A 25,129-nucleotide genomic window follows, 5' to 3' on the forward strand; every position below is an offset into this window, starting at 1 on the left:
CTTTAGGAATATCAGTTTGACAGTTGTGTGGTAGATGGTTTAGAGACAGGGTGACCAGTTAGGAAGGTATTATCATTGCTCAGGTGAGAGCTAGTGAAGGCATAAGCCAGGGTAATAGCTGTGTGAGTGGTGAGAAGAGAAGAGGGACAAGAGATTTTGTGGAAGTAGACTCAACAAGACTGACAACTAATTGGGGATGAGTGTGAAGGAGAAAGAAAGGTCAAAGATGATGCACTCCAAGGTGGCAAGCCTGGGTGACTGGAAGGGATAGTGGTGCTCTTAATGTAAATAAAGAAGTTTGGAGGAAACTTAGGGGCTTTGGGAGAAATGTAAATTCGATTTGAACATGATGAGTTTGATATACCAATGAAACTTCCAGGAAGAGATGTCTAGAAGGCTAGACTAGTAGATGGTTGTGAATTGAATTAGTTCATCTTCCTCACCTTAACCATGAGGAGACTGAAGCCCAGAGAGTTTCAGGACTTAACATGATCACACAGGTAGCAGGTAGCAAAGCCTAGATTTGAGCCCAAGTCTTCTGACTCAAATTCACTGTTCCCACCCTGCAATCTGAGTTACTGTCAGCCAGATTGTCATCTTACCCAATTTTGCTGGCAGGTATCTGGGATGGTAGGTATCTATATGTATCTATTTTGAGAACTGAAAGAATAATGGGGTTGATGTTAGAATATCTGTAACAAATAATTTTCTTGCAGAGATCAAGAAGCTAGCCATCTGCATTAAATAAGCTAGGCATGGTGACTGCCTTCATAAAAATGTGTTGATGGGGGGGGGATTTGGGTTAAAACAGCAACCTTCCAATTTGCTAGGGGTAACAACTTTTCTAAATGTTGGTTCACTTACTCTAAGTGATAAATGAGTCATCAGAGAAATTCATAACTCTTGGTTCACTTTGTGTTCTGATCTTCTTCCAAAGGGAGTCTGGTCAGTTCCTCCTAGCATTTTTTTTTTGGTCCTTTTTTTCAAATGCAAAAATTTTTCCTGTGAGTCAGCCTAAATAATTAGAAGAATTGTCCTTCCGCTCTATAATTCTGGGAAGCTTTAAATTTTTAAAGTGGGAGGCAGGTCCCTGACAAAGACAAACAAACCAATCCACCTCTTTTGTTTCTTCTTGGTTACTCCAAGGATTAGAAGAACCCTTCCTACTTAAGGGGTTTGTGAAGATTGATGAGACAGACAATAGCACTCCTTGGTGAAAGGAGCCTAAAACAGAGGGATATTACTTATTAAATATAATTGCTTATTTCATTACCTAGTAGTATACATTAATTATTTTAATAGGACTATTGTCATTCTTAGATGTTTGCTGGTCTGGGAATTATACATCTTAGGTTCATAAAGCTAGAAGGGCTTTTAGAGATTATCTAGTCCAACATGGAAATACGTTTTGCATGACTACACATGTAAAACCTATATCAAATTGCTAGCTTCTCAATGGAAGGGAGGGCGGAATAAAGGGAAAGAATTTGGAAAAAGATTTTAAGAAAGAGATTATCTAGTCTATTTCCTTTACTTTCCTAATAAGCGTAGGAAACATAATTTACATAACACAATTTATGTAACACAATTTCAGCTCACTAAATACATTATATACTTTCAGTCTCCCAAAGACCTTCTGAGCCATTCTCGTTTTACAGATGATGAAACTGAGGCTGAGAAAAATCAAGTGCCTTTAATGGCAGAGCTGGGTCTCTGTTCAGTACTCTTAATGTCATACTACATTTCTGTGTCAAGTACTACACTGACACACTGTTGGGGCAATTTTAATAATGATGAATTAGAAAATGTAGTAATACTTATAAACAGGTGACCCATGCTTGTTTTATTTGCTTTTACCATTTATCCTTCATAGACTATCCTCCATGCTGTCACCTGTCATGAGAAGGTGGTAAATGTCCGAAAAGACTACACAGAATCGCTGGGCATGACTGTTGCTGGGGGAGCATCCCATAGAGAATGGGATTTGCCTATCTATGTCACCAGTGTTGAACCGGGAGGAGTCATAAACAGAGATGGACGAATAAAAACAGGTAAGAACTAAAGGAACCTAGGAAATAGAAGTCAGGGCATTATTACTTTAAGATTAGGCAATTATCTAGATCACATAGACTTTATAATAGCTAATATTTGTATAGTGTTTTACAGCAGAGGTGTCAGACATTTCCTTTTGCACGCACCAAATTAAAATGTAATTAGAAAATATTTAACAAAATTAATAAAAATATACATAACAGTACATTTTAAAACTAAGTCAATATGTAGCCCATAGGGATCCTTATTGTGGATTATTGGTCCCTATTTCTATTTAAGTTGGACACTACTGCCTTATAGAAGACAATTTCATTTGATCTTCAAAACATCCCTGAGAGAAAGGTATCACCAGTATCAATTATGCCATTTTATAGATGAGGAGACTGAGGATCAGAAATGTTAAGTGACTTACATAGCTAGTGGGCATCAGGTTTCTGCTATACCTTGGTGCCTTTCAATAAGAATTGATAGGAAGATAAGAGCTATTTGCTTGTGTAAACTCTCATGGCTCTGACCACTATATTAATTCAGTTGATCTAAGTTACTAGTTTCCCCTTTCTACCTTGGAGTGAGGACTCCAAGTGTTCCCTGCCCAAAGTTGTTGGCAACGAATGCCATTCTTTTGCTCTTACAAGGTTCTAATCTCCCTTTCTAGAACCTTATGACAGACTCAAGAATCAACAGAGCCTATAAAAATTAACACCATGTTGTTTTGGTTAAATTTCATGTTTGGTCATCAATGGAAATTTTATAGTAGTAGCAATAGCAGTAGCATTAGCAGTAGTAATAGTAGCAGTAGCATTAGCAGTAGTAGTAGTAGTAATGATAATGATAATAATAATAGTAATAATGACAACCACAACAACCAATCAGCAGCTAGCATTTACATAGTATCTACTATGTGCCAAGCACACTGTGCTAATCACTTTACAAATATTATTTCACTTATTCTTCACAGCAACCCTGGGAGGTAGGTGCTATTATTTTAAAGTTGAGGAAAGTGAGGCAAAAAAAAAATTAAGTGACTTACCTAAGGCCACATAGTTATTAAGTATTGGAGGCCGGATCCGAAGAAATCTTCCTGACTCCAGACTCACTTCTCTATCTACTGAGTCACCTAGATGCCCAGTTTTTCAATAACAATAATAACAATAGCCCCAAACCCCTCCAAATATCTGTAAAAAAAATGGCTGTAAACAATAATAACAATAGTAAGTAACATTTATATAGCATTTACTATGTGCCAGGCACTGTGCTAAGTACTTTATAATTATCTCCTTTGATCCTCACATCAATCCTGGGTGCTATTATTATCATCACCATTTTACAGATTAGGAAACTGAGGCAAACAGAGATCAAGTGACTTGCCTGGTGTCACACAGCTAATAAGTGTCAGAGGTTGGCTTTCAATTCAGGTCTTCCTGACCCAATTCCTAGCACTTTATCCCCTGTGCCTCCTAGATGCCCCAGTAATGAAATATAATTGTTTGCCTAACTGATTAAGGCTGTATGATATAAGAGGAAAGAGCACTGAGTTTGGAGCTGGAAGTCCTGAGCTCAAGTTCTAATACTTCTTGACTGTAGTACTCCGTGGGACCATAGTCATTTAATCATGCAAATGACAGATTCACAGGATTTGGGACTGAAAGATAATCTTTGAAATAATTATAATATTATGTTCCACAGACATTTATTATATGTTTCCTATATAGTAAGTAAAGATTTTTCTCTCTGTGAGGTATTATATCTTTTGTAGGTGAAATGACCTGGTAAAAATTTCTGTATTCTGTTACCATAATCTGTCCTTACTCTAGAGACAGATAGGACAGGTCATGGTTATTATCTGCTTCTACTATTTTAAGTAGTTATGTAAAATTAATTTCATCTATTCCCTCAGAGACAAAAGTTCTAAGTTTGATCCATTAAGTTCAGGATGGTTTTTTTTTTTGCTTTTATTATTTTTGGTTTGGAGGGACGTGGGATTTCAGCTGTGGAAGGAACTGCCCATGTAGGAAGTTTCTTCCACTAACTGCAGAGTCAGCTTGTCTTTAAGTTGGAGTCTTGGAGGGCTATCCTGAGTTCTGAGAGGTTAAGTCATTTGCAACTGGGGTCACACGTGTAAGTGGGACTTGAACTCAGACTTTGCTAATTCCAGGGTCATTCCTCTGTCCATTAATCAGTGCTTCTCATTGCATTTCCCCTTCATTCCAAGGGCAGGTAGGGAAGAGTTAGATTTTGAGTTCAAATGATGAAATAGGAAGCTGAGGAAGCTTTTTCAAGGCTGGCTTGAAAAGATGTGACGGAACTGGCGAAGAGGGGATAGGGATTTAGTCACTTAACATTGCCATGTAAGTGGATAGGTAAAGACTTGAAAGCATGAACTTATTTTCAGAGAGGTGGCCTTCATTTTCAAGAAGAAGGACATAGGGGAAGACAGGGTAGCACAGCAGGCAGAGAGGAGGCCTCAGTCACCCAGAAGATCTGGGTTCCTGCCCCACCTCTGACACATTCTGGCTATGTGACTCACGGCCCAGGCTAAGACTATAATCAGCAAGAAGGAGTCCCTCTGCATTAGCAAAAGGAGTTTCTTCATTGGAAGGTCCCTATAAAAAGGAAATCATAGGGCTGGTTCCAAAATTTTTTTTAAGTTTTATTGCCACTTTTTGCTTTTATATTAACTAGTCATTTAAAACCTTGCCCCCTCCCCCCTCCATTAAACCCTCTCTGGCATTAAAGAAAAACAGTTAAGCAAAATTAACTGAGTAGGATTGCATCTGACCATGCACACCACATTCTTAACCTGGCGTTCTCCACCCCTCTAATGAGAGGAGAAAAGTGGATTCATCATCAGATCTCTAATGCCTGAGGTTGAAATGGGCCATTACAAATTAATCAGATGTTGCCTTTTACTGTTGTTTTAGGGTATGCATTTTTGCCTTTGTGTACATTGCTCCCTTGGGTCTGCTTATCTGACTCTGCAACTTCTCCTGTGCATGGTCTTTGTTTGATGTGGCACACTAAGATCCCATTGCATTTGGGTATCACAGTTGGTTCAGCTTTCTCTCCCACGTGATGAGAACATGAGCTCTCTGCTCCCCCTGAGGGGCAGCAGGAGTTCAGCCAGCGATCAGTTAGCTCATTAGTTGCTCAGCACAGGTGTTTTCCTGGTGCCTCAGCTGCTCATTGGTGCTTCAGCAAAGACACGGGTGCTGTGCCTCCCACGGATGCGTCTCTCTCCCTTCTCCCGCCTCCTATATTGTTTGGGTTTCTCTGTAACAGACAGGGCTCAATCTCAAGGAAGGCAAGAGAGGCCAAGCAGTATATGATAGAAATGATGTTGGATTTGGGGGAGCCAAAGGACTGGAGTTCAGATACTCTCTGTGCCATCTCCTAGCCTGGTGACCTTGAGCAAGTAATTTCACCTTTCTCTGACTCAATTTCCTCACCTGTAAAATGAGGGGCTTGGACTAAAGGACCTCTAAAAGTCCTTCTGATCTCTAAACCAGTCAGATCATCTTCTTTATCCTCAGCAAATTCCTGACAATGGAGGGGAGGCAAGCTGCCCAAGAGAGAGAAAGCTAGAGGGGTCGCCTGAACTGGATCAAACAGGAAGCCTTTCTTAAGGTCCTACTATGTGCTAGTGTGGACATTAACCATCTAATGCTACAGAAGCCGTCCTGTGGTGACCCTGTTACTTATTTATTCATCTCTGCGCAGGCTCAAGGTGATCCTCCGTTATTAACCACAGTTCTAGGTTTTCTGTCTAATAGTAGGCAGGTTTCTGGATGATTTTGTGACAGTCAATTGAACTTGTGCTTTTCCCTCCCTACTGAGAGGAGAGAGACTATAAGAGAGAAAGCGGAGGGGAAAAAAAATTTAAGTAGATCCAAGGCAATTGGTCTAATTTTTAAGTGAGGTCCCCAAAATGACTGCTGCCTTTAAGGGGGTGAACAGTGTAAACCGACCCAGATTCCTATGTGAAGTTTAAAATCTGTTCTTTCTGAAGAGGTGTGGATCCAGGCATGAACCAAACACAGGCTACAAAATCCCACTCCCCTCCCCCACCTTCCCCCATGTTAAACACAATCGACTGTTTTTCACTCCCTTTAAAGACAGTTTATGATCTTTGGCTGTTAGGTGACATTTTGCTGAATGTAAACGGGATTGACCTGACGGGGGCCAGCCGTGGGGAAGCAGTTGCCCTGTTAAAAAACACCTCCTCGTCTGTGGTGCTCAAAGCCCTGGAACTGAGAGAATGTGAGTCCCTGGAGAACGGCGGCAACTGGCCGGCCCTGGAGTCCAACCAGAGCACAGCACAACCCAGCGAATGGTCACCAGCCTGGGTCATGTGGTTGGAATTGCCACGGTAAGTGTACAAATGGCGTCCTGGTAGATGAGTGCAGACAAAGATTTATGTTTCTTGGACAGCACTTTCCCATTCCTTGGGCTCATTCATTATACTCATATCTTAATTGGAACCAGGTTTGCTTGTGGGACTTTTTTTTTTTTAACTGCTTCTGTCTTCCCCTTTGGGTCTGAATATGCAGAAAGGGGTGATATTAATTTGTGGTTAAAAGGCTTGTGCCTGTGACCTGTTCTTTAAAATGAAGGAGGACATGGAGAAGATCTGAGAACTTGTTCAGGGCTACTTTAATGCATCCCACCCTCCAGTTTAACCCATGCAGCTGTCCTGTGATACTGAATCTGCCATAAGTCAGCCGTAGCTGAATTGCTTGGCTTTTTCTTCTCTTCACCCTGTGTGACTGAAAAGTTCATTTGCAAAACCCAGGAAGCAGTTGAATTGTAATTTTGGCAAAACGTAATTAGTCCTACAGAGTGAGACATTTAATTTTCTCACACACGTATTCCCGAGGGAGAAGTGTCTGAGCAGCTCTACCAAACTGGAGATCTGCCTGTGGAAATTAAGCCAAGAAAAGTTGAAATTGGGGGTTTGTTTCTGATAATAACAGAATTTAGAGATGGAAGGGCTCTTAGGGAACGTTTAGTACAATGTTGACTTGGGAAGGTCACAGAGCCCGGTATATTAGAGGAAGGATTTGAACTCAGGTCTTCTTGACTTGGAAACTGAAATGCAATCACAAATAAGAAATAGCAAACATAAATTTCCCTTCCTTCCATGGCACTGAAATCAAATGACAAGATTTTCACTTCATCCTTCTTTGCATTTTAGCTATCATTTGGTTGAGGGGACAATGTAGCCTCTCTCTTTGGTGGGAGAGAAACATGAGCTTTTCCTGAGTGCCCTCTAAGGGAAGAGTGAGGGAGCGTCCTGAAGGGTTCCTGGCCAAGGAATCGCTGGTTTTCAATTCCCTTGGTATTCTTTGGAAATTGTCCATCTTCACTGCTGTATCACTCACTTGGGCAGTGCCAGGATCCAATTCCCTCCCTGGAACACTCTGCCTCTCACTCGGAGGCTGAGCATTCTTGTTCTTAACTTTTGCTGTTTCAGCTAGCATGGAGTCCCCAGGGGACTCCTAAAACCAGTCTTTCCTTGATGCAGACGTGAATTCATCACACGTTTGGCCCCATTACAAGGGGGTGTCTCTAGGCACCTATCTTGACTGCTGAAGTGGGAGAGCTTCAGGCTACTCTACAACCCTTTTCGAAAGACATTCTCCTTCGCTGTGAAAGCACTAGGCATTCACAAACAGGGCAGAATATTTTTAAAAAGAAATCTTGCCTCCATTTAGATCCAGGATTATCAAGTCTTTCTTCAGATTCTTATAATGATCAGCCAGGCCTATTTCCCCTAATGCCATACCAAGCCAGCCTTCTTAGCCTCCAATGAAGTAAAATTACACCACATATCATCAGGTCTAGAAACAGGAAAGTCATTGTAATTACATCCCCAGCTGCAACTGAATTCACACAAAAAGGGCCCAAGTGTGCCTGAAGACCGGGGCATTAGTATGCTGATCCAGTGGGTGCCCATCCTCTTACATTCAGGCTCAGGCAATGGGCAGAATGAGTAAAAGTGGCTTCAAATGGACACTAAACAGAGCTGTATCTCACACTTCTTAATGCTCGATTGTATGCCAGGCTAGACGTCAGCACATGAGCTTCAGATGTCACTCATACAGGTTATCAGATGCCATTTAATTGGAGCTGACTCAGTGAATACTTATGACCTTTATTCTGCTAGCTCTTGAGGGTCCATACTCAGCATCTGGAAGTCCTTCAACAAATTCTCTCATCAGGACATGTATCACATTAATACACATTAAATTATTTCCCTTCTTTCCTAAGAATTTAACCTTTTCCTATCCTGGAATTCTTAAGTGTTTTGGGTAAAGGTTTTCTTATAAAAGATTTTTTTTTCTTTAAAAACACCTTTCCTAACACTCCTAGAAGAACTCAGTTAGGTATCCCTCCCATTTTGGACTCATCATAGATTTGGTGTTATGGAGCACTTTAAGAGTGTGAATTGAGCTACTCTACATAACTTCATGTGGGTCCTCCTTTGTCCAGGAGCAAATCCCGGGAGTGGAATCTGGGCAAATTCACACGTTATTGTTCATGGTGTGCGATGGGTGCTAGCAGCCTAGTACGCTCAGTTTTAGACATCTTCCTTATTTGTAGCACAGCACTGAGATGCTTTGCATGCTCTGAACAGTAACATTTTGCGGTAAGGAGTTTTTAAGTAACAAAGAGTGACTCAATGACATGAGTCAGAGAGGATTCTGGCTAACAATGCAAGAACAATTGCATTCACATCTCAGATGATAGTAAGGAACAGAAGAGAACAAGGAATTATCACGGGGAAAAGCAAGGCTTGTGACTTGGAAACTGCATTCTGAGTTAAATGGGGACTCTGCGCCAGGAGAGAGAGATCCAGGAGCTGGGAGATCAGGGGTGGTCTTTCTCTTTACTGCGCACCTGCTACGGTCTCTAGTCCCAGTCCATGTAACAACATGACGCTATTTAGGGTGGCTCACTAATTCTCAGAGGATGAAAAGGATCTTCAAACCCTGGCTCCTGCTGCTTTGACTAACCACCAGGGCTCCCACTTGGACCACAAAGGAGCAGACCATTTAATACATTGGAAACAAACCAAATATCCTAGGAAATGTCAAATTATAAATTTCACTGAAACGAATTTGCAGGTATTTTCAAGCGTTCTGGACACATTATTTTTTGAGTATGTGCACTATCAAGTTAGTGTTTAGACAGGTTTTTTTGGGAAAAAAACAAAAACACTCCCCTCTTCCCCCATTATGATTAAAGTAAACACATTAGAAGTGACTTGCCCAAGCTATCCCACAGATTGTAAAAAGTGGGAAAAATAAACGTTGCTCCGAAATTCCAGGTTCATTTTTACCTTTCTGCCATTTAGAAAGCTCTCCTTCCCTCGACTCACTCCTCCACCCATGCTTAAATTAAAAAAGCAAAACAAAACACAGTTTGAACTGTCTTATCTTCTCTAGGATATGGCACAGTAGGGCGTATCTAACGTCAGCCTCTGCCTGTGCAATGTCGGTATTCTTTTCATGAAGAATTCATAAAGATTAATATAGTTACACACCACAAAGAAAAGTGGGAGTTGTAGAGAAGATTCTCACTTAGGCAAAAATCCTGCCCATTAGTAAAAATCAACCACTAGGCACTTTTATTTTTCATGTCTTTGGTCCCTTTGGTACCATGATACTTGTGTGATCACTGTCACCACATTCCCACCCCATGTGGCCCATTACCAGGCATCAAGCTCGTGGCAAATTTAGTGACATTTCTCTACTTTTTCCGAGCTCTATACCTAAGACACCATGAAAAACTATCATTCCAGGAGATCGCATTATTTGTGGCAAAGATTAGTCTGTCTTCTGGGAGGTCCAGTGGAAAGAGACATGGATTTTAAGGGCCTGGGTTCAAATCCTCACTCTATTTCATAGCTGTGGGAATTTGGGAAAACAACATTTTTAGATGTCTTTCCTCATCTGTAAACTGAAGGAGTTGGGCTATATGACCTCTTGGGTCCCTTCCAATTCTAAATCCATGATCTCATGCTATACTTGGGTGGTATTTTTACCAGCCACAGAACAAAATTTTAATTTGTTTCTATCATCCTTGCCTGAATTGGGTATCCTCAGATTTTCCAGTGCTACTAGATTTTAAAACCTGGATTCTGTGACTAACTCTAATGCTTACTAACAAGGTGATTTGAAAAAAGCACTTAAGTTTCCTGAAACTGTTTTCTAATCTGCAAAACAAGGAGTTTTGATGAGGTAATTGGTCTCTTTTTTTGCAGTTTTAAATGATCAGTCTCTAAATTAGAGTTTGTGTTATACAGAGAGACATGAATTAGTCCCTGCATTAAAGATGTTTTAAGGGTAGATTTCAGCCTGCAAACATTTTCCTTTTTGTTTAGGTAGTTAAGAAGCTCTGTGGGCTGTGGATACTATCTCTTAAATTGTATGAATCAAAGATCTTTTCCCAGACTTTTCTCTTATGTCCAGATCACTTAAATCCCTGATCCTCCCTTCTAGATTACCATAACAACATTCTTGCTTAAGTTTCTTCCAAGTAGAGAAAATCTGCCATATTCTTATTTTTTCACATCCTTAATTAAAACAAATGTACCAGGTCTCTATATTTTAAGAGTAATAATTCAGTACTAGTTGTACTAATATATACACATAAATATATATGTGTGTACATATACACACATACTAAAGAAAAATGATCAATGCAGGAGAAAGATTTGACATTTTTCTTTTTGTCCATCCATCCTTTAGTGGCTTCATAACCCTCTGTATCACAGTCATCTACTAGTTTTGCTGAACTTTTTACTGGTTTACAACAGAGAATTAAATTTCAAGATAACTAAGTGTATTAGGGAACTCTTGAACTCACTGCCAGGTTCAGTTGATGGCAATATATAAATTTTAAGACTGTACCCCAGAAATGAAAACATGTAAGTTAGTGGGAAAATGAAAACTATAAAATTAACAGATAGGCTCTTCATTAATAATGTATTTTTGCAGATCACAGCACTGACCTACTTAAAAGAATTGCTGTAGATGATTCTAGATGGCCCCTTCTTTTAAAAATCTCCAGATTGCAATCTTGGTCTAAATATTTAAAGAAGAGTAGTTTGTATATGAGGATTAAGATCAAGTCAGTAAATTTAATTGTTGAGACATGAAAACATTACTTCAAATGCTAGACTTATACCTAACACCAGTGAAAATATTCAGGAAAAAAAATTTAGTTTTGATTAGTCTGATTAGCCAGCATAGTTAATTGGTTATTGTTATCTTTTCAAAATAACAGTAGTTGACATTTACATATTGCTTTAAAGTTTGCAAAGTTTCAAATCCCACCTCTGAAGATTTACTATCTATGTGACCTTGGCCAAGTCACTTAGCTCTGTGCTTCAGTTTCTTCATTTGTAAAATGAAAGGGTTCCCCTGAGGTCTCTTCCAGCTCTAAATCTCAGATTCCATTTTCTTCTAGCTAAAGATCTATGATGTTATGATTAAGTGAAAATTAAACTTACCTTTATGACTTAATATGAGATACAGAATGGCATTCTCTACCTAGGAACTCTTTTACAAGACTTGTATTTCTGGCATATGGTAGGCAGCAAAAAAAAAAAAAAAAAGAAAAAGAAAAAGATTTTTCTTTTTTTTTTTTTTTTTTTAGTGAGGCAGTTGGGGTTAAGTGACTTGCCCAGAGTCACACAGCTAGGAAGTATTATGAGTCTGAGTCCAGATTTGAACTCAGGTCCTCCTGACTTCAAGGGTGGGTGCTCTATCCACTGCGCCATCTAGCTGCCCCTAGGAAAAAGATTAAAAAAATTTTTTTTTTTCTGTACTTGTACTTTCAGCCACTATCCATATTAAACCAAGTATTTGGCAAATGCCAAAAATGGCATAGGACTTGGGAGATGCTAAATGACAAAACTATTATTATGAAAGTAAATACTGAAATACTAGTTTATATACCAACCAATTTTAAAAAAATAATTAATACATTAACACTGTTAGCTAAGACTGACAGTTGACCATGACCTCGGTTTTAAGTATTTACCAAATTCTCCAACTCCTCCCCCAAAGTAATTTGGTGTTCAACCACTCAGATGGGAAAGTAATATTCTTTGGTTTCTGGAGAAAAGCCTTAAATTGTCTGTTTTTAGCATTAGCAGCCAGTGAACTGTTGTGTAAACATGGTATCTAACATCCTAGCAGCAGGTGAATATTTGTAGTTCCTCTGGGATGAATCTACTACTACCATAAAGTCCTGCTGTGAAATAAAGCAAAAGAATATTATTTTACATCAAAAATAGGATATGGATTCTTGTTTATTGAAATTCATGCTTTTAAGCTACCCTGTTTTTGCTGAGTGACTATATATGTATTTTTTAAAAAAACAACAAAACTGGCCATGTCCTAAATGATTACATGTATTAAAAAATAAACCTGAAAACCTGGATGTATAATTAACTAATTTAAACACTAGACTTAAAAGTTTAAAATCTGAGTAATCAAAAGGTTTTTATTTCAAATCTCATTTTATCTGAGTTAGAAATATTTAGAGAAGAGATTGAATTGCAAAAGCAATGAACAGTAGTGGTAATTAATATACAAACCTTATCAGTATTTTAAATTTTATTCAAACACACTTTCTACACTGATAAGATGGCATCTGTAGGCATTTTTAGCACAATATGATTAATTGCCAATATGTATAATTTCATAAGAGTAACAATTTCTGTGTTTAGTCTATTAATAGGAACATGTTGATCCAGAAGTCAGTGGGTATTAAGATAAAATGTCTCCTCCATCCTTCAAAAACCTTCACTTGACCCTGCTATACCCTCAAGCTACCTTATACCCTAGGAAATGAAGATCTGTGCCTTAGAAAGATGACTTTGGCAGCTGTGTGGAGGATTCATTGGAGAGGGGAAAAGACTTGAATCAAAGAGAACAATTAGAAGGCCATTTCACCAGTTGAGTTCAGAAGTGATGAGGGCCTGCACTAGGAGAAGTGGTCTGGTGGATAAAGGATGGAGATGGTGGGAAATGCTTTGTAGAGACATAATCCTGAATATATATAGAATGGGAGGAGTGAGAGACTGGAAAATGGTTCCCCAATCCTATTTCCTCCTCCTTTTGACAACCTAACTCCCAGGAAAAGTACTTCCTAACTTTCTCACTATTGATTCCCTTTTCAGTCAATTTCCATCTGAATTCCAATCCCACCACTTGCCTGAAATTGTTCTCTCCACTATCAGTCACCTTTAGTGCTAAAGCATGGCCTTTTCCTAGCTCTCACCTACTTCACCTCTATGGTGATTGTGATGGTCAAACTCTTTATCCCATTAAAGTTTTAAGCTCTCTGGTGATTTTCCTACCTGTCTGCCCATACCTTCTCTGGCTGATCTCATCTATTAGGTATGGTTCTACTCTATGTCTGAATGATCCGAATCATCTTTTTTCTCTCTTGGTGATCAAGTCTTTTGGATCCTTGTAGAATTTCCATGTGGATGACTTCATATTCTAATATCCAGCCCTAATCTCTTTTCTGAATTCCTGTTTCTTATTACCAACTACCCAACATGCCCAAAATGGAGAAAAACCCAAAAACCCTATCTCTTGCCCTCATCACTAATCTCCCTCCAAAGTTCCTTATTTCCATTGAGCAACACCATTTTTCCAGTCAGCCAGGTTTTTTCAACTTTAGTCATCCTTGATTCCTTTCTCCCTCATGGCCATTTCAATCTTGTTGATTGCATCTTCATAACTTCTCATCTATGTATCCATCCTCTCCTCCATTTATGTGATTCTCAGGTTCAGGTCTTTATCTCTTACCTATACTAATCAATAAAACTCTTAGTTCATATCCCTGCTTACAATGTCTTCCCTAATTGATCTTCCACACACCTGCCAAATTAATCTTCTAAGGAAAATATCTGACCCTGCTTAAAAACCTTCAGTGGCTATTTTTTGCCTCCAAGATATCTCTTCAGACTGACATATAAAGTTCTTCACAACCTAACCACCACCTACCCTTTAAGACTTATTTTAACTATCTCCACCATCTGAAATGCATGCCTTCTGCTCTACTTTTCAGAATATTTATCTTACTTTGAGGCTCATTTTAGGTGTGACCACAATCATTACTCCTCAAATTACCTGGTATATATACTTACCTGCATACAACAGTGTATACAGAATGGATTGAGAGGGAGTCATCATTTCTTTCTAATTTAAGTGATTGACACAATGCAGGTTATTAATATTTACTGAATTAAATGGAGACATTCCTTACCCAATTTCCTATTTTAACACAAAGCATTACTAAGTTTAAATTCTTGGTCCTTCCTTTATCCTTTTTGTTGAGAAGTCCTTCTCAATTTATATTTTGCAGATGAATTATTCTCTCTCATATGTTTATATCTTGATTTATATTAATCTTTATACCTGTTTTAATGAATCCCATATTTGTGCATGCACACACATACAGAGAAGCATTTACAAGTTATTGTTTTGAAACAATTTAACATTTAAGTACTTGTCAGCGAGGCACTATTTAAGCCTTACTTAACAAATCATCCCTAACAATATAAGAATAGCCAGAATCATATTCCACACATACTTGACATAGCTAATTGCTGTCTGTCGCCATCCTACTAGCATAGACTAATTGGTGTTTATCATTGTTAGCTTTCTGTAATTCCCTAGGCATACAAAACTTATGAGATACTGTATTAGAGAAAGCCAGATAATAAAGGTCTTCATTAATAAGCTAAAATGGTTTGTCTTTTGAGTGAACCCCTGGTATTACTAATCTAAAAAATATGAGGAACACAAGGGTGACTTAAGAGTCATCAGCAATTACGCTTAACTCTGTGTATACATTAATCATATTGATATTTCAGGTATTTGTACAGCTGCAAAGATGTAATATTACGAAGGAATACAGCTGGAAGTCTAGGTTTCAGCATTGTAGGAGGTTATGAAGAATACAGCGGGAACAAACCATTTTTTATTAAATCTATTGTTGAAGGAACACCAGCATATAATGATGGAAGAATTAGGTAAGGATGAATGGGTAACTGAAGGGGGTTCTGTTCTGGCAGAATTTTCCCTCAGTTTCTTTCTAAATACACAGGTTTTTTATGAAGGATTGGGGCGAGAGCATACTTTGTTCCATACTACTTAAAAAAGCCTGGCTATATAGATTTTCAGGTTTATGTGTTAACCAGTAATCTTTCCACCATATGTGAATTTAAGTAATAAAGAGAAATAAACACATTCGAATAGAAAAATAAGGGCATAACCATCCTTTTTTGATGATAAGTTATATAACCTGTCTCTAATGTATTTTACAATACTTTAAATACGAGAAGTATGCAGAAGGCTTGAGACTTGAGTCAAATAACTTTAATGGGAAAGTAAGATGATATGAAACCATTGACTGATGTAAGAGAGAACTAAAACTAGCAGAGTAATCTTAAAATAACTAACTGTGGATAAACATATTGTGTCTCTGTATTTCTAGATGTGGTGATATTCTTCTTGCTGTCAATGGTAGAAGTACATCAGGAATGATGCACGCTTGTTTGGCAAGGATGCTTAAAGAACTGAAAGGAAGAATTACTCTCACTATTGTCTCTTGGCCTGGAACTTTTTTATAGAAGTTTTGCTGTAGTGGAAAACATAACACAAACAACCTATTTAAAATCTGACATGAGATTTTGAATTTTTTTTTCAACTTTACTTTGTGAGGGATACATTAAGAAAAATGTAAACTTGCATGTCAGGAAAAGTAGAGTCTCAAGAAGAATGCTTCTTGAAAAACCCGAAAACTATTAGTAGTTTTTCATCAAAGTGAAAGACTCATTATTTCATGTCTCTAAGTTTATATTTTTCTATATAATAATGTAATAAAAACCCTTTAGCTGGAACAACTTGTGTGCCCCTTATTGTATTCAAATTTATATGCAACTTGATTAAGAAATCAACAAGAAAAAGAACTGGCAATTATAAAACACCACAGAAACAATGTGAGGATTAAATTTATAGTTTTAACCTCAAATAGCTGAAGAGTACATCAGAGCAAGATTTTCCTTTCATGATCAGCTAGGCAGCAAATATTTTTCAAATTTTTTTGTATGAATTGAACTTGCTATAATTAAAAATAAACTCATTCTTTGTAATGCCATGTTATTTGTTACAAAAACTACCAATATTAACTTTAGGGTCAACACATCAGTACCTAGAATTATGAGTTTACCTTTTTTTAAGTCTATAAATTTATAAATGAAAACGAAGGTTATTTTTGTTCACAACCCACAGGCAGTATTAACAATGAAAAACTGCACAAATGCGTAGGCCAAGGACTAGTAACAGAAAACCAATTTATCCTGGCTCTTCTGGATGGCTACGAAGAGGTCCAAACTTGTGCCAAAGTTACAAGTTACTACTGTGTATGTGCCTGCTAGGAACTATGTAAGTCAAGTCATTTCCAACAAAATTACCAGACTGCCTTAAAAATGGATTTTCCCGATTTGGAAATACAAGGGCACATCGAACCCATTTGTTTATATTCCCAAATTTATACTAACAATCTGTTGCTGAACAGTTGTAATACCAAAATGAGTGCCCTATTATGTCAATAGAGATGGCTCCATTCTAATATGGAAGAAAAAACTTACTTGCAAATAACATGTTCCCTGTTGAAGCCCATATAAATATGCCTTTGATACTTTCGTAGTGTGGCATGTGACAGGCAACTGATTAGCTCATGAAAACTATGACCTTCAATTAGCTAGCTTGTGTACATACATTAACAGTGATAGCCAGCTTGGTCTCTAACTTGAAAGGAACATCCTCTTTAAATTTGCTTAATGGTTTGTTCACAATACTCTCTAGTGATTTCTTCCCTTTCATTTCTCAAATACTAGAGAAGATTGACAAATTCAAGCAAATCTAAACTTGACATGAAAAATTCACTTTATTTTGGGAAAAAAATTAGCCTTTTCTCTTTATACTAACAGAACAAGATTAAGCAGAAATTTCTTAAACATTATCCAGAAAAATAACAAGATTTAAAGCAGCCAGTTTTTGGCATGAATACAAGCACTGTAGGCCTATTCAGCAGGGGCTGCCTCAGTGCTCTCTTGCTCTGGGGCAGGTTCACTGCCAGCTTCTTTTCCTTCTTTGCTCCTTTTCGATTTTTTGTGTTTGTGTCTCCTGTGACTGTCCCCTTCTTCACTTTCATGGCGTCGTCTGCTATTGCTAAAGAAAAAAGGGGGGAAAAAAAGGTCAGAGCTACCGTAAAACGACTGGTGTTCAAAATATTTTTTACACTGGAACCTGATGAGTTTTGAAACCAGATCTCCTTGTATGAAATCAAAATGTTTCTGTGTGCTTTGGGAATGAAGGAAAAACAAAACACTAATCAGATCATCATCATTTTGAAGAGACACATTTTTCTAGATGACCTTTAGGCATGTATATTTTTACCACAGTTAACTCCAGAATCAAAACTCTTTAACTCACATTATACTTATTTATGTAACCTAAATTATAGAAGACACAATTATAAAAAGAAATAGCAGTTGTGGAATTTAAACAATGAATTTAAAGCAGAATATATACTTTTTAAAAAGAGAAGACATTTTAAGTTGCTTACATTAATTACCTCTTTAAAAAGATACATATGCCGCCAATGCTTCTAATTTTCCAATTCACATTCTGTGCTGTGTTGTCCTTTATATACCTCATGTCATATATCATCCAAATTTGTGGACAATAAAAGCTTGAATGCACTATCTAATGGCTACGAATAAGCTTTATGTTTCAACAGGTTATTCTTAATGATTTAGAGAACAGCATGTATACTACTAATTATTTAGAAGTGTTTATATGATTTTTCTAATATTTCAAGTCAATGGATTTCTACTACTTTCATATTCATTTCATTTTTTAAATTAAAGAACAAACCTTCTAGATGACTTGTGTCTTGTCTCCTCTTTTTCTCTGTGTCTTCTTTCTCTGTGTCGCTCTTCTTTTTCTCGACTTGCTCGATGACGCTCATAGCCTCTTTCTGTATATTCTCTGTATCTGTATCGTTCTTCATCACTGGAATTGAAGTAAGGACAAAGTTAGCTGCGAAACTACCAGACATAAACAAATAAGGGCAGGTATATTAAATAATATATAGTTGTCATTACATACTACTTACAAGCAAATATTACCAATCAAGAAAAGTGGGCCTGATGCCTCCTTACTGGAAATATCATACAGCAAAAGTCTGATGTTAAAACAGCAAGTGAGTTCTTGACCTATATATTTCTAGGGGTCAATGTAGCAAGTGACAGGTTTGGAGAAGAGGGAGATGAATCTGGATGAGGGTTTGAGTGAAGAGATGGGGCTTTATTTCCTAGAACACAGTATCATGTATTTTAGACAGCATAAAAACGTAGCTGCTTTTTCCAAGTGAATAATACCACAGGCCTCTGTAAGGAAAAAATTATATATACTTTTTTTTTTGCATGAGGCAATGAAGGCTAAGTGACTTGCCCAGGGCCACACAGCTAGTAAGTGTCAAGTGTCTGAGGCCGCATTTGAATTCAGGTCTTCCTGACTCCAAGGTCAGAACTCTACCCACTCACTGTGCCACCTAGCTGCCTCACTATTCCTTATCTTACAATTTATTCATAAAGCCAGAAGATTAGCTTGAAATGGCAAAAAACTTTGATCAGAAATCTGTATAATCCAGAAGTCACAAAACTGAACCTGTAAATTTACTACTTTTTTGCATCTTGATTTGGAAAAAAACTATTTTCTCTAATCATGATGGGCCCTTTTCTTCATATTGCTCTTGTAATTAGAACAAGTCTGTGCACAAAACTTCAATTCTGAAGGATACTCAACCTTAGCAGAAATTCCACTGAGTTAAGGGGCAAATAGACGAGAAATGGTATGTTTATAGCAGAAGACAAAACCTACTGTATAAACCAGAATACTCGGTTTCAACTTATATCTGAACATTTCTTCTATTAATTCAGAAGGGAACATTCTCAAAAACATGGAGTTCCATTTGCCAAAATTTAAGGAAATAATAGTGTTTCCATAACTGGCGATTGCAAACTTCAACCCAATACTTACTTATGTAACAAGCCAAATTACCTCTTTCAATCTCAGTTTCCTCATCTGTAAAATATGATTTGACTTAGATGACCTCTAATGTTACTTCATGCTCTAAATGTGATCCTACAACATATATACTAAAGTTGATTTTTCAATGAATATGATTTGATAATTGTTAGCCTACCTATATAAAAAAGTATTTAAATGCTTTAAAATTTATTTTGCCATCTGAAACAGATACATGGTAAAAAAAAAAAAGATCATAAGATAACAGAGCTAGAAAGAACTCTGATATCATCTAGTTCAACCTCTTCATTTTACAGTTACAGGCAACTGACCTGCTGAAGGTTCAGAACCAGCGCTTTTATGAACTGTGCCACACAGTAAAGAAAAAACTGCAGGGGAAAAACTGAGCAAATTATATATGATTGATAATGACTTCCAAACTATACACTGTGCTATACTTCAGAGGAAGTTATTTTTAAGCAGTTCATAAATGAAATGATGCACTGACATCAAGTTATCATGCTTATGTCTCACAAAATTAACAAAACTCTTCACTAAAACACTTTTTATAATCAACTGAATGAAAAAAAAACTTAGCCAAACTATTTACTTTTTGCATATCATGGTAGTAAGCTGCAACTTAGAAAAGTTTGAAGTAGGTCACCAAAAACATTGTGGTTTCATGAGGGGAGAAGAGGAAGGGAGCCTGGAAGAAGAAAATCGGACTTCTGGTATCATAGAGGCCTTAGAATTATTAACTTGGAAACAATATTAAGTATTAATAAATAGTATATTGATAAAACAAATATGCCTAATGTTTCTTTTGTTTGAATGTTACTGGAACATTTAACAAAAACTATTTAGATAATTATGATCTGACCATTGACTCTCCAGAAGTTCAAATATAAGAGCCATAAAACTCTTGGATGTCACTTTCACCCAAATTAAATTAAAATATCCTGAAAATCAGAATTCTCAGGATGAATTCCTACAGCATGGGTTGAAAACTTTTCCAACAAAGGGCCAAAATAATCCACAGAAAAATAATTATGTTGCTTTCATCTCCCTTTTGCTTCTCTTCCCATACATCTCTAACCTTTGATTCATTTCCCTCTATGTCTCATTGTGGTACCTATCTTTCATACTCCAACACCTCAACATAAGACAACTGTTTGAGTTGGTACAATGTTGGTAGAAGAAAGGCAAGATGTTGGGAGAAAGGCAAAAGTAAGAATAATAAGGTGAGAATAATACTAATCTCTTTAAAAAGAGACAATAGTAATAGTAGTAATTTTACTGCCAGTAGCATTCAATTCTGGCAACAAAACACCCCACCTAATTTACTTCTTGTGAGAAGCATTTGGGGGGGGGGAGTGGGGTGAGGATTGTTAAAAAAGGAAGATTTTGAAAATTATGATCAAATCTGCAAAATAAAACACAGTATCATCACAGCAGCAAACGACATGATGCTAGTTAACTTTTTGTTAAAAGTTCTTTTTTTAATGACTTAAACTGGAAAACTTTTTTCTTCCTCTCTTTTTAAACACATGTTAATTACTTCATGATTTGTCATTTTTAACCCTCTCTCTTACCCTAAAACCAACTTCTGTTTGCATAAGGTCCTTTAGTTTCTAAACGTAGCCATATGGCAGCAGCTTCACTACAGATGGTAGATAATTTAGTCCCACACACAAAACCCAAGGCCTCTTCTCCCACCCCTTTTACTGATAACTCTGGCAGCCACACAGAGGTTTCTCTGGGCCTGGAAGTCATTATAGCTCATTTCAAGCATCCTAGAATGACCAGCCTTCTTTCTGGCCCTCAATTTAGCTGCCTGAAAAACAGATGTTACAACTGGTCTGGACTTCTTAAAACAATGACCCTGTAATTTGTAATACAACACACATACTATATGGTCTATCAATATAATGCCTGTTTTCAGAAAGAACTACATTTTCTTATACTTCATTTGGACCTTTAAAGTATGTTTTATATACTGGAGACAATTCAGACCTACACGATACTCCTAACATTTCTCTCTCTGTGGCTTTAAACATTTTTTTTTTCCATCATGCCCTAAAGTCTCAGATAAAGGTAAACACTGACTGCTAGTACTGAACCTCAGGAACCTAAACGTTACACTTTTCTCAAATTGGCTTAATGTAATTGTTAATGTATGTTCTTTCACTGAAAATTAAGTAGCACTTAAGATTTTTTAAAAGTCCTCTTCTTCACCAATGCATTATTCATACATACTGAAACATCTATGATTCTAACTGGATCATCAATCCAGAGCTAAAAGGGACCTTTGAGGCTTTCTCCTACCAATTTTTCATTTTATACTTGGAGAACTTGAGGTACAGAGAAGCTCAACACTGTGTGGTCAAGGCAACAGGTCAGAGACCAGACTGAACCCGTCCAGGTTACCTTCCCTCTATCTCTGGAAAGAAATTATTCTTTCACCATAGGAGACAAGAACTACCATTTGTGGGGCAGGTGAGGAGATAGTGGTGGGCCGGTGAGGTTAAATTTGAGTAGAAGCACCAGGAAGTATAATTCCACTATTATTCTGCAAATTCCACATCCAAACTGGATCATAATAAATTTACAATTAAGCAACTATTATGTGCCAGACATTTATATTTTCCATGATCAATATTAGCCATGAAAAAAGTAAAAACACTCTGATTTGAATCCTTTTAATTTTATAATCTAAGCATGAACTGGGAAATGCTTCTTGGAATCACTTAAATATGGGAATCCTTATAACACTTTCTTCAGAATATAGCAGGCATAAAGGAGTAATAATTGTGGCTTTCAGACAGTATATCAAAATTAGTCATCATCTGCCCAAGGGTATAGTAGGTGCATATGCACCTGCACAGAGAAGAAACATATTGTGTATCCTCTGCCTAAATCCTCAACTCAAGTAAAAGAGAAGGCAAATGGGAATTAAATTGCCCTGTAAGACTTTATTGCAGAATGATAAAACTATAAAATTCTAAGACTGGAAAGAACTTTTGAGCAATTACTTGGTCTAGTCAGCTGCAAAATTCTAGTTAACTAGTTAATTCAAAAATAAAATCCAAAATAGTTTATTTCAGTTACAAAATTATGAAAATAACCTAAATTATATTCCTCACATCAAATTACTCTATAAATGTAAAAAACAAATTACATAAAAGCTTAGAAATCATGATCAGGATGAAAAGATGAAAGTAAAAAAAAACCTGAGGGTAACAAAACAGGAATGAATACGCACACATTTAATGTAGCTGTTACCACAGGTATTAAATGTTTCCTGTAAGCAACACAATAAATTGTTCTATGTGCTCCTCGATCTGCTTTGTAAAACAAACGTATAGCAATATGTTATATTTACACATTTAATACAAATTTTACTTTTACATTCATAAATTGTTTTAAGTTTGTAATTTTATTTCTTCTTTTGTTGGTATTTATTAACTTTAAAATAAAGTGAGAGCCACAATGGTGTGTTAGAGGCAACCTAGCTGAACTCTCTCAATATTCCCCTCTAAACAACTTTAAAATGCCTCAAATCAAATTTTGGAGTGGCAGAACAAAGTCAACAAATAGGCTTGAAAAATGAGCAAATAACAAAAACACAAACAAAAAAAAAACACGACCATAAAAAGTTAATAAAATAGGGAAAACCAAGATACAAACTTAGAAGAAAACAATGTGACAGCTACAACCAAAGCCCCAAAGAAAAATGCTAATTGGACTCAAGCCCAACAAGAATTTCTGGAAGAATTAGCGATAAGAGAGGTAGAGAAAAATGAGAGTGATGCAAGAAAATTATGAAAAAAGCATTAACAGCTTGGTAAAAAAATACTGAAGAAAATGTTATCTTAAAAAATAGAACTGAATGAATGTTTAAAAAGGCACAAAAATTTACTGAAGGAAAAAATTCTCTGAAAAGCAGACTAGGACAAATGGAAAAGGAGTCACAAAATTTTACTGATGAAAAGAACTCCTTAAAAAACACAACTGACCAAATGGAAAAAAAGGAATACAAAATATAACTAAAGAAAATAATTCCTTAAAAATCAAAATTGGGAAAATTGAAGGTAATGACTCCATGAAACATCAAGAGACAATAAAACAGAGTCAAAAGAATGAAAAACAAATAGGACAAAATATGAGCTATCTCACTGGAAAAACAAAACTGACCTAGAAAATAGATCAAGGAGATAGAACTTAAGAATTATTGGACTACCTGAAAGCCACAATCAAAAAAGAGCCTAGACATAATTTTTCAAGAAATTATTGGGCAGCTAGGTGGTGCAGTGGATAGAGCACCGGCCCTGAAGTCAGGAGGACCTGAGTTCAAATCCAGCCTCAGACCAAACACTTGACACTTAATTAGCTGTGTGACCCTGGGCAAATCACTTAACTCCAACTGCCTAAAAAAAAGAAAAAGAAAAAAGAAATTATCAAGGAAAATTGCTCTGATATCTTAGATCCAGAGGGTAACACAGAAATGGAAAGAATCCACTGATCACCTCCTGAAAGAGATCCCAAAATGAGAACTCCCAGGAATATTATAGCCAAATTCCAGAATTCCCAGGTCAAGGAGAAAATATTGCAAGTAGCCAGAAAGAAATAATTCAAATATCATGTAGCTACAGTCAGGCTTACACAAGATCTAGCAGTATCCACATTAAAGAAGCAGAAGGCTTAGAATGTGGTATTTCTGAAGGCAAAGGAGCTAGGATTACAACCAAAAATAACCTACCTAGCAAAAATAAGTATAATACTTCAGGGGGGAAAATAGATATTTAATGAAATAGAGGACTATCAAGTATCCCTGATGAAAAGACAAGAAAGAGGTGAATAGAAGATGAGATGTTCAAACACAAGACTAAAAAGAAGCATAAAAAGGTAAACATGAAAGAGTATTTATAAGTGTCTCAAAGTTAAATTCCTTACATTCCTATGAAACTTTATTATTATTATTAGGGCAGTTAAAAGGATTTTATATAGACAGAGGGCATGGATGTGAGTCAATTATGTTAGAATGATAAAAAAATGAAGGGGTGGAAAAAAGGAATGCACTGGGAGAAGGAAGAGGTAGAATGGGCAAATTTTTCTCACATAAAAGAGGAACACAAGGAAGAACTTTTACATTGGAGGGGGAGATGGGGGTGGCAGGCAATGCCTGACCCTCACTCTCATTGAATTGGTTCAAAGACAGAATATATATATATATATATATATATATATATTTTTTTCTCTCTCTCTGTCTCTCTCTCTGTCAGTTGGATATAGAAATGTAACTTACCCAACAAGGAAATAAGAGGGGAAGGGGGGGTTAAGAGAAAAGGGGAAAGTGTGTGACAAAAAGGAAGAAAGATTAAGGGAGGTAGAGGTAGAAGCAAAACAGATTTTTGAGGAAGGATAGGATAAAAATAGAAAAAAACAGATGAAAATAGGATGGAGGGAAATACACAGTAATTGTAACTGCAGAATGTGAATGGCATGAACTCACTCATAAAATGGAAACAACAAAATGGATTAGAAATCAGAATCCAACAATATGTTGTTTACAAGAAACATCCTTGAAAAAGAAAGATATACAGAGTTAAAAGAAGGGGTTGGAACAGAATTAAATATGCTTCAGCTGAACAACAACAACAACAACAACTTTAAAAGGCAGGGATAGTAGCAATTATGATCTCAGACAAAGCAAAAGCAAAAATAAATTTAAAAGGTAATAATCAGGGAAACATTTTGCTAAAAAGTAACATAGATGAATATAAAAACTTCACAGCAAATTTCTCTTATAAAGGCCTCATTTCTTAACTATACATATAGTATAGAACAGAGTCAAATTCACAAAAAAATTAGAACCATTCCCCAACTGATTAAATGGTCAGAAGATTTGAACAGGCAATTTTCAGAAGAAGAAATAAAAGCTACAGTCATATGAA

General features: G+C 36.8%; 2 protein-coding genes across 12 annotated transcripts in view; one reads left to right on the forward strand and one right to left on the reverse strand.

Moving 5' to 3' along the window:
* Positions 1-16,920, forward strand: part of LNX1 (ligand of numb-protein X 1) — a 228,879-nt gene extending 211,959 nt beyond the window's left edge. For all 4 annotated transcript variants that reach the window (XM_020989954.2, XM_020989947.2, XM_020989971.2 and 1 more), the window contains 4 exons: positions 1,874-2,051; positions 6,190-6,418; positions 14,951-15,109; positions 15,574-16,920. In XM_020989954.2, the coding sequence (XP_020845613.1) occupies positions 1,874-2,051; positions 6,190-6,418; positions 14,951-15,109; positions 15,574-15,709 (702 nt within the window). In that variant the 3' untranslated portion in view covers positions 15,710-16,920. The remainder of the gene's footprint in view (positions 1-1,873; positions 2,052-6,189; positions 6,419-14,950; positions 15,110-15,573) is intronic.
* Positions 16,921-17,009: 89 nt separating this feature from the next.
* Positions 17,010-25,129, reverse strand: part of FIP1L1 (factor interacting with PAPOLA and CPSF1) — a 103,360-nt gene continuing 95,240 nt past the window's right edge. For all 8 annotated transcript variants that reach the window (XM_020990027.2, XM_020990044.2, XM_020990034.2 and 5 more), the window contains 2 exons: positions 18,021-18,158; positions 17,010-17,312 (listed from right to left, as the gene is read on the reverse strand). In XM_020990027.2, the coding sequence (XP_020845686.1) occupies positions 17,165-17,312; positions 18,021-18,158 (286 nt within the window). In that variant the 3' untranslated portion in view covers positions 17,010-17,164. The remainder of the gene's footprint in view (positions 17,313-18,020; positions 18,159-25,129) is intronic.

The sequence above is a fragment of the Phascolarctos cinereus genome, unplaced genomic scaffold (genome assembly GCF_003287225.1).
Source record: "Phascolarctos cinereus isolate Bilbo 61053 unplaced genomic scaffold, phaCin_HiC Scaffold_9;HRSCAF=440, whole genome shotgun sequence".
Taxonomy (NCBI): domain Eukaryota; kingdom Metazoa; phylum Chordata; class Mammalia; order Diprotodontia; family Phascolarctidae; genus Phascolarctos; species Phascolarctos cinereus.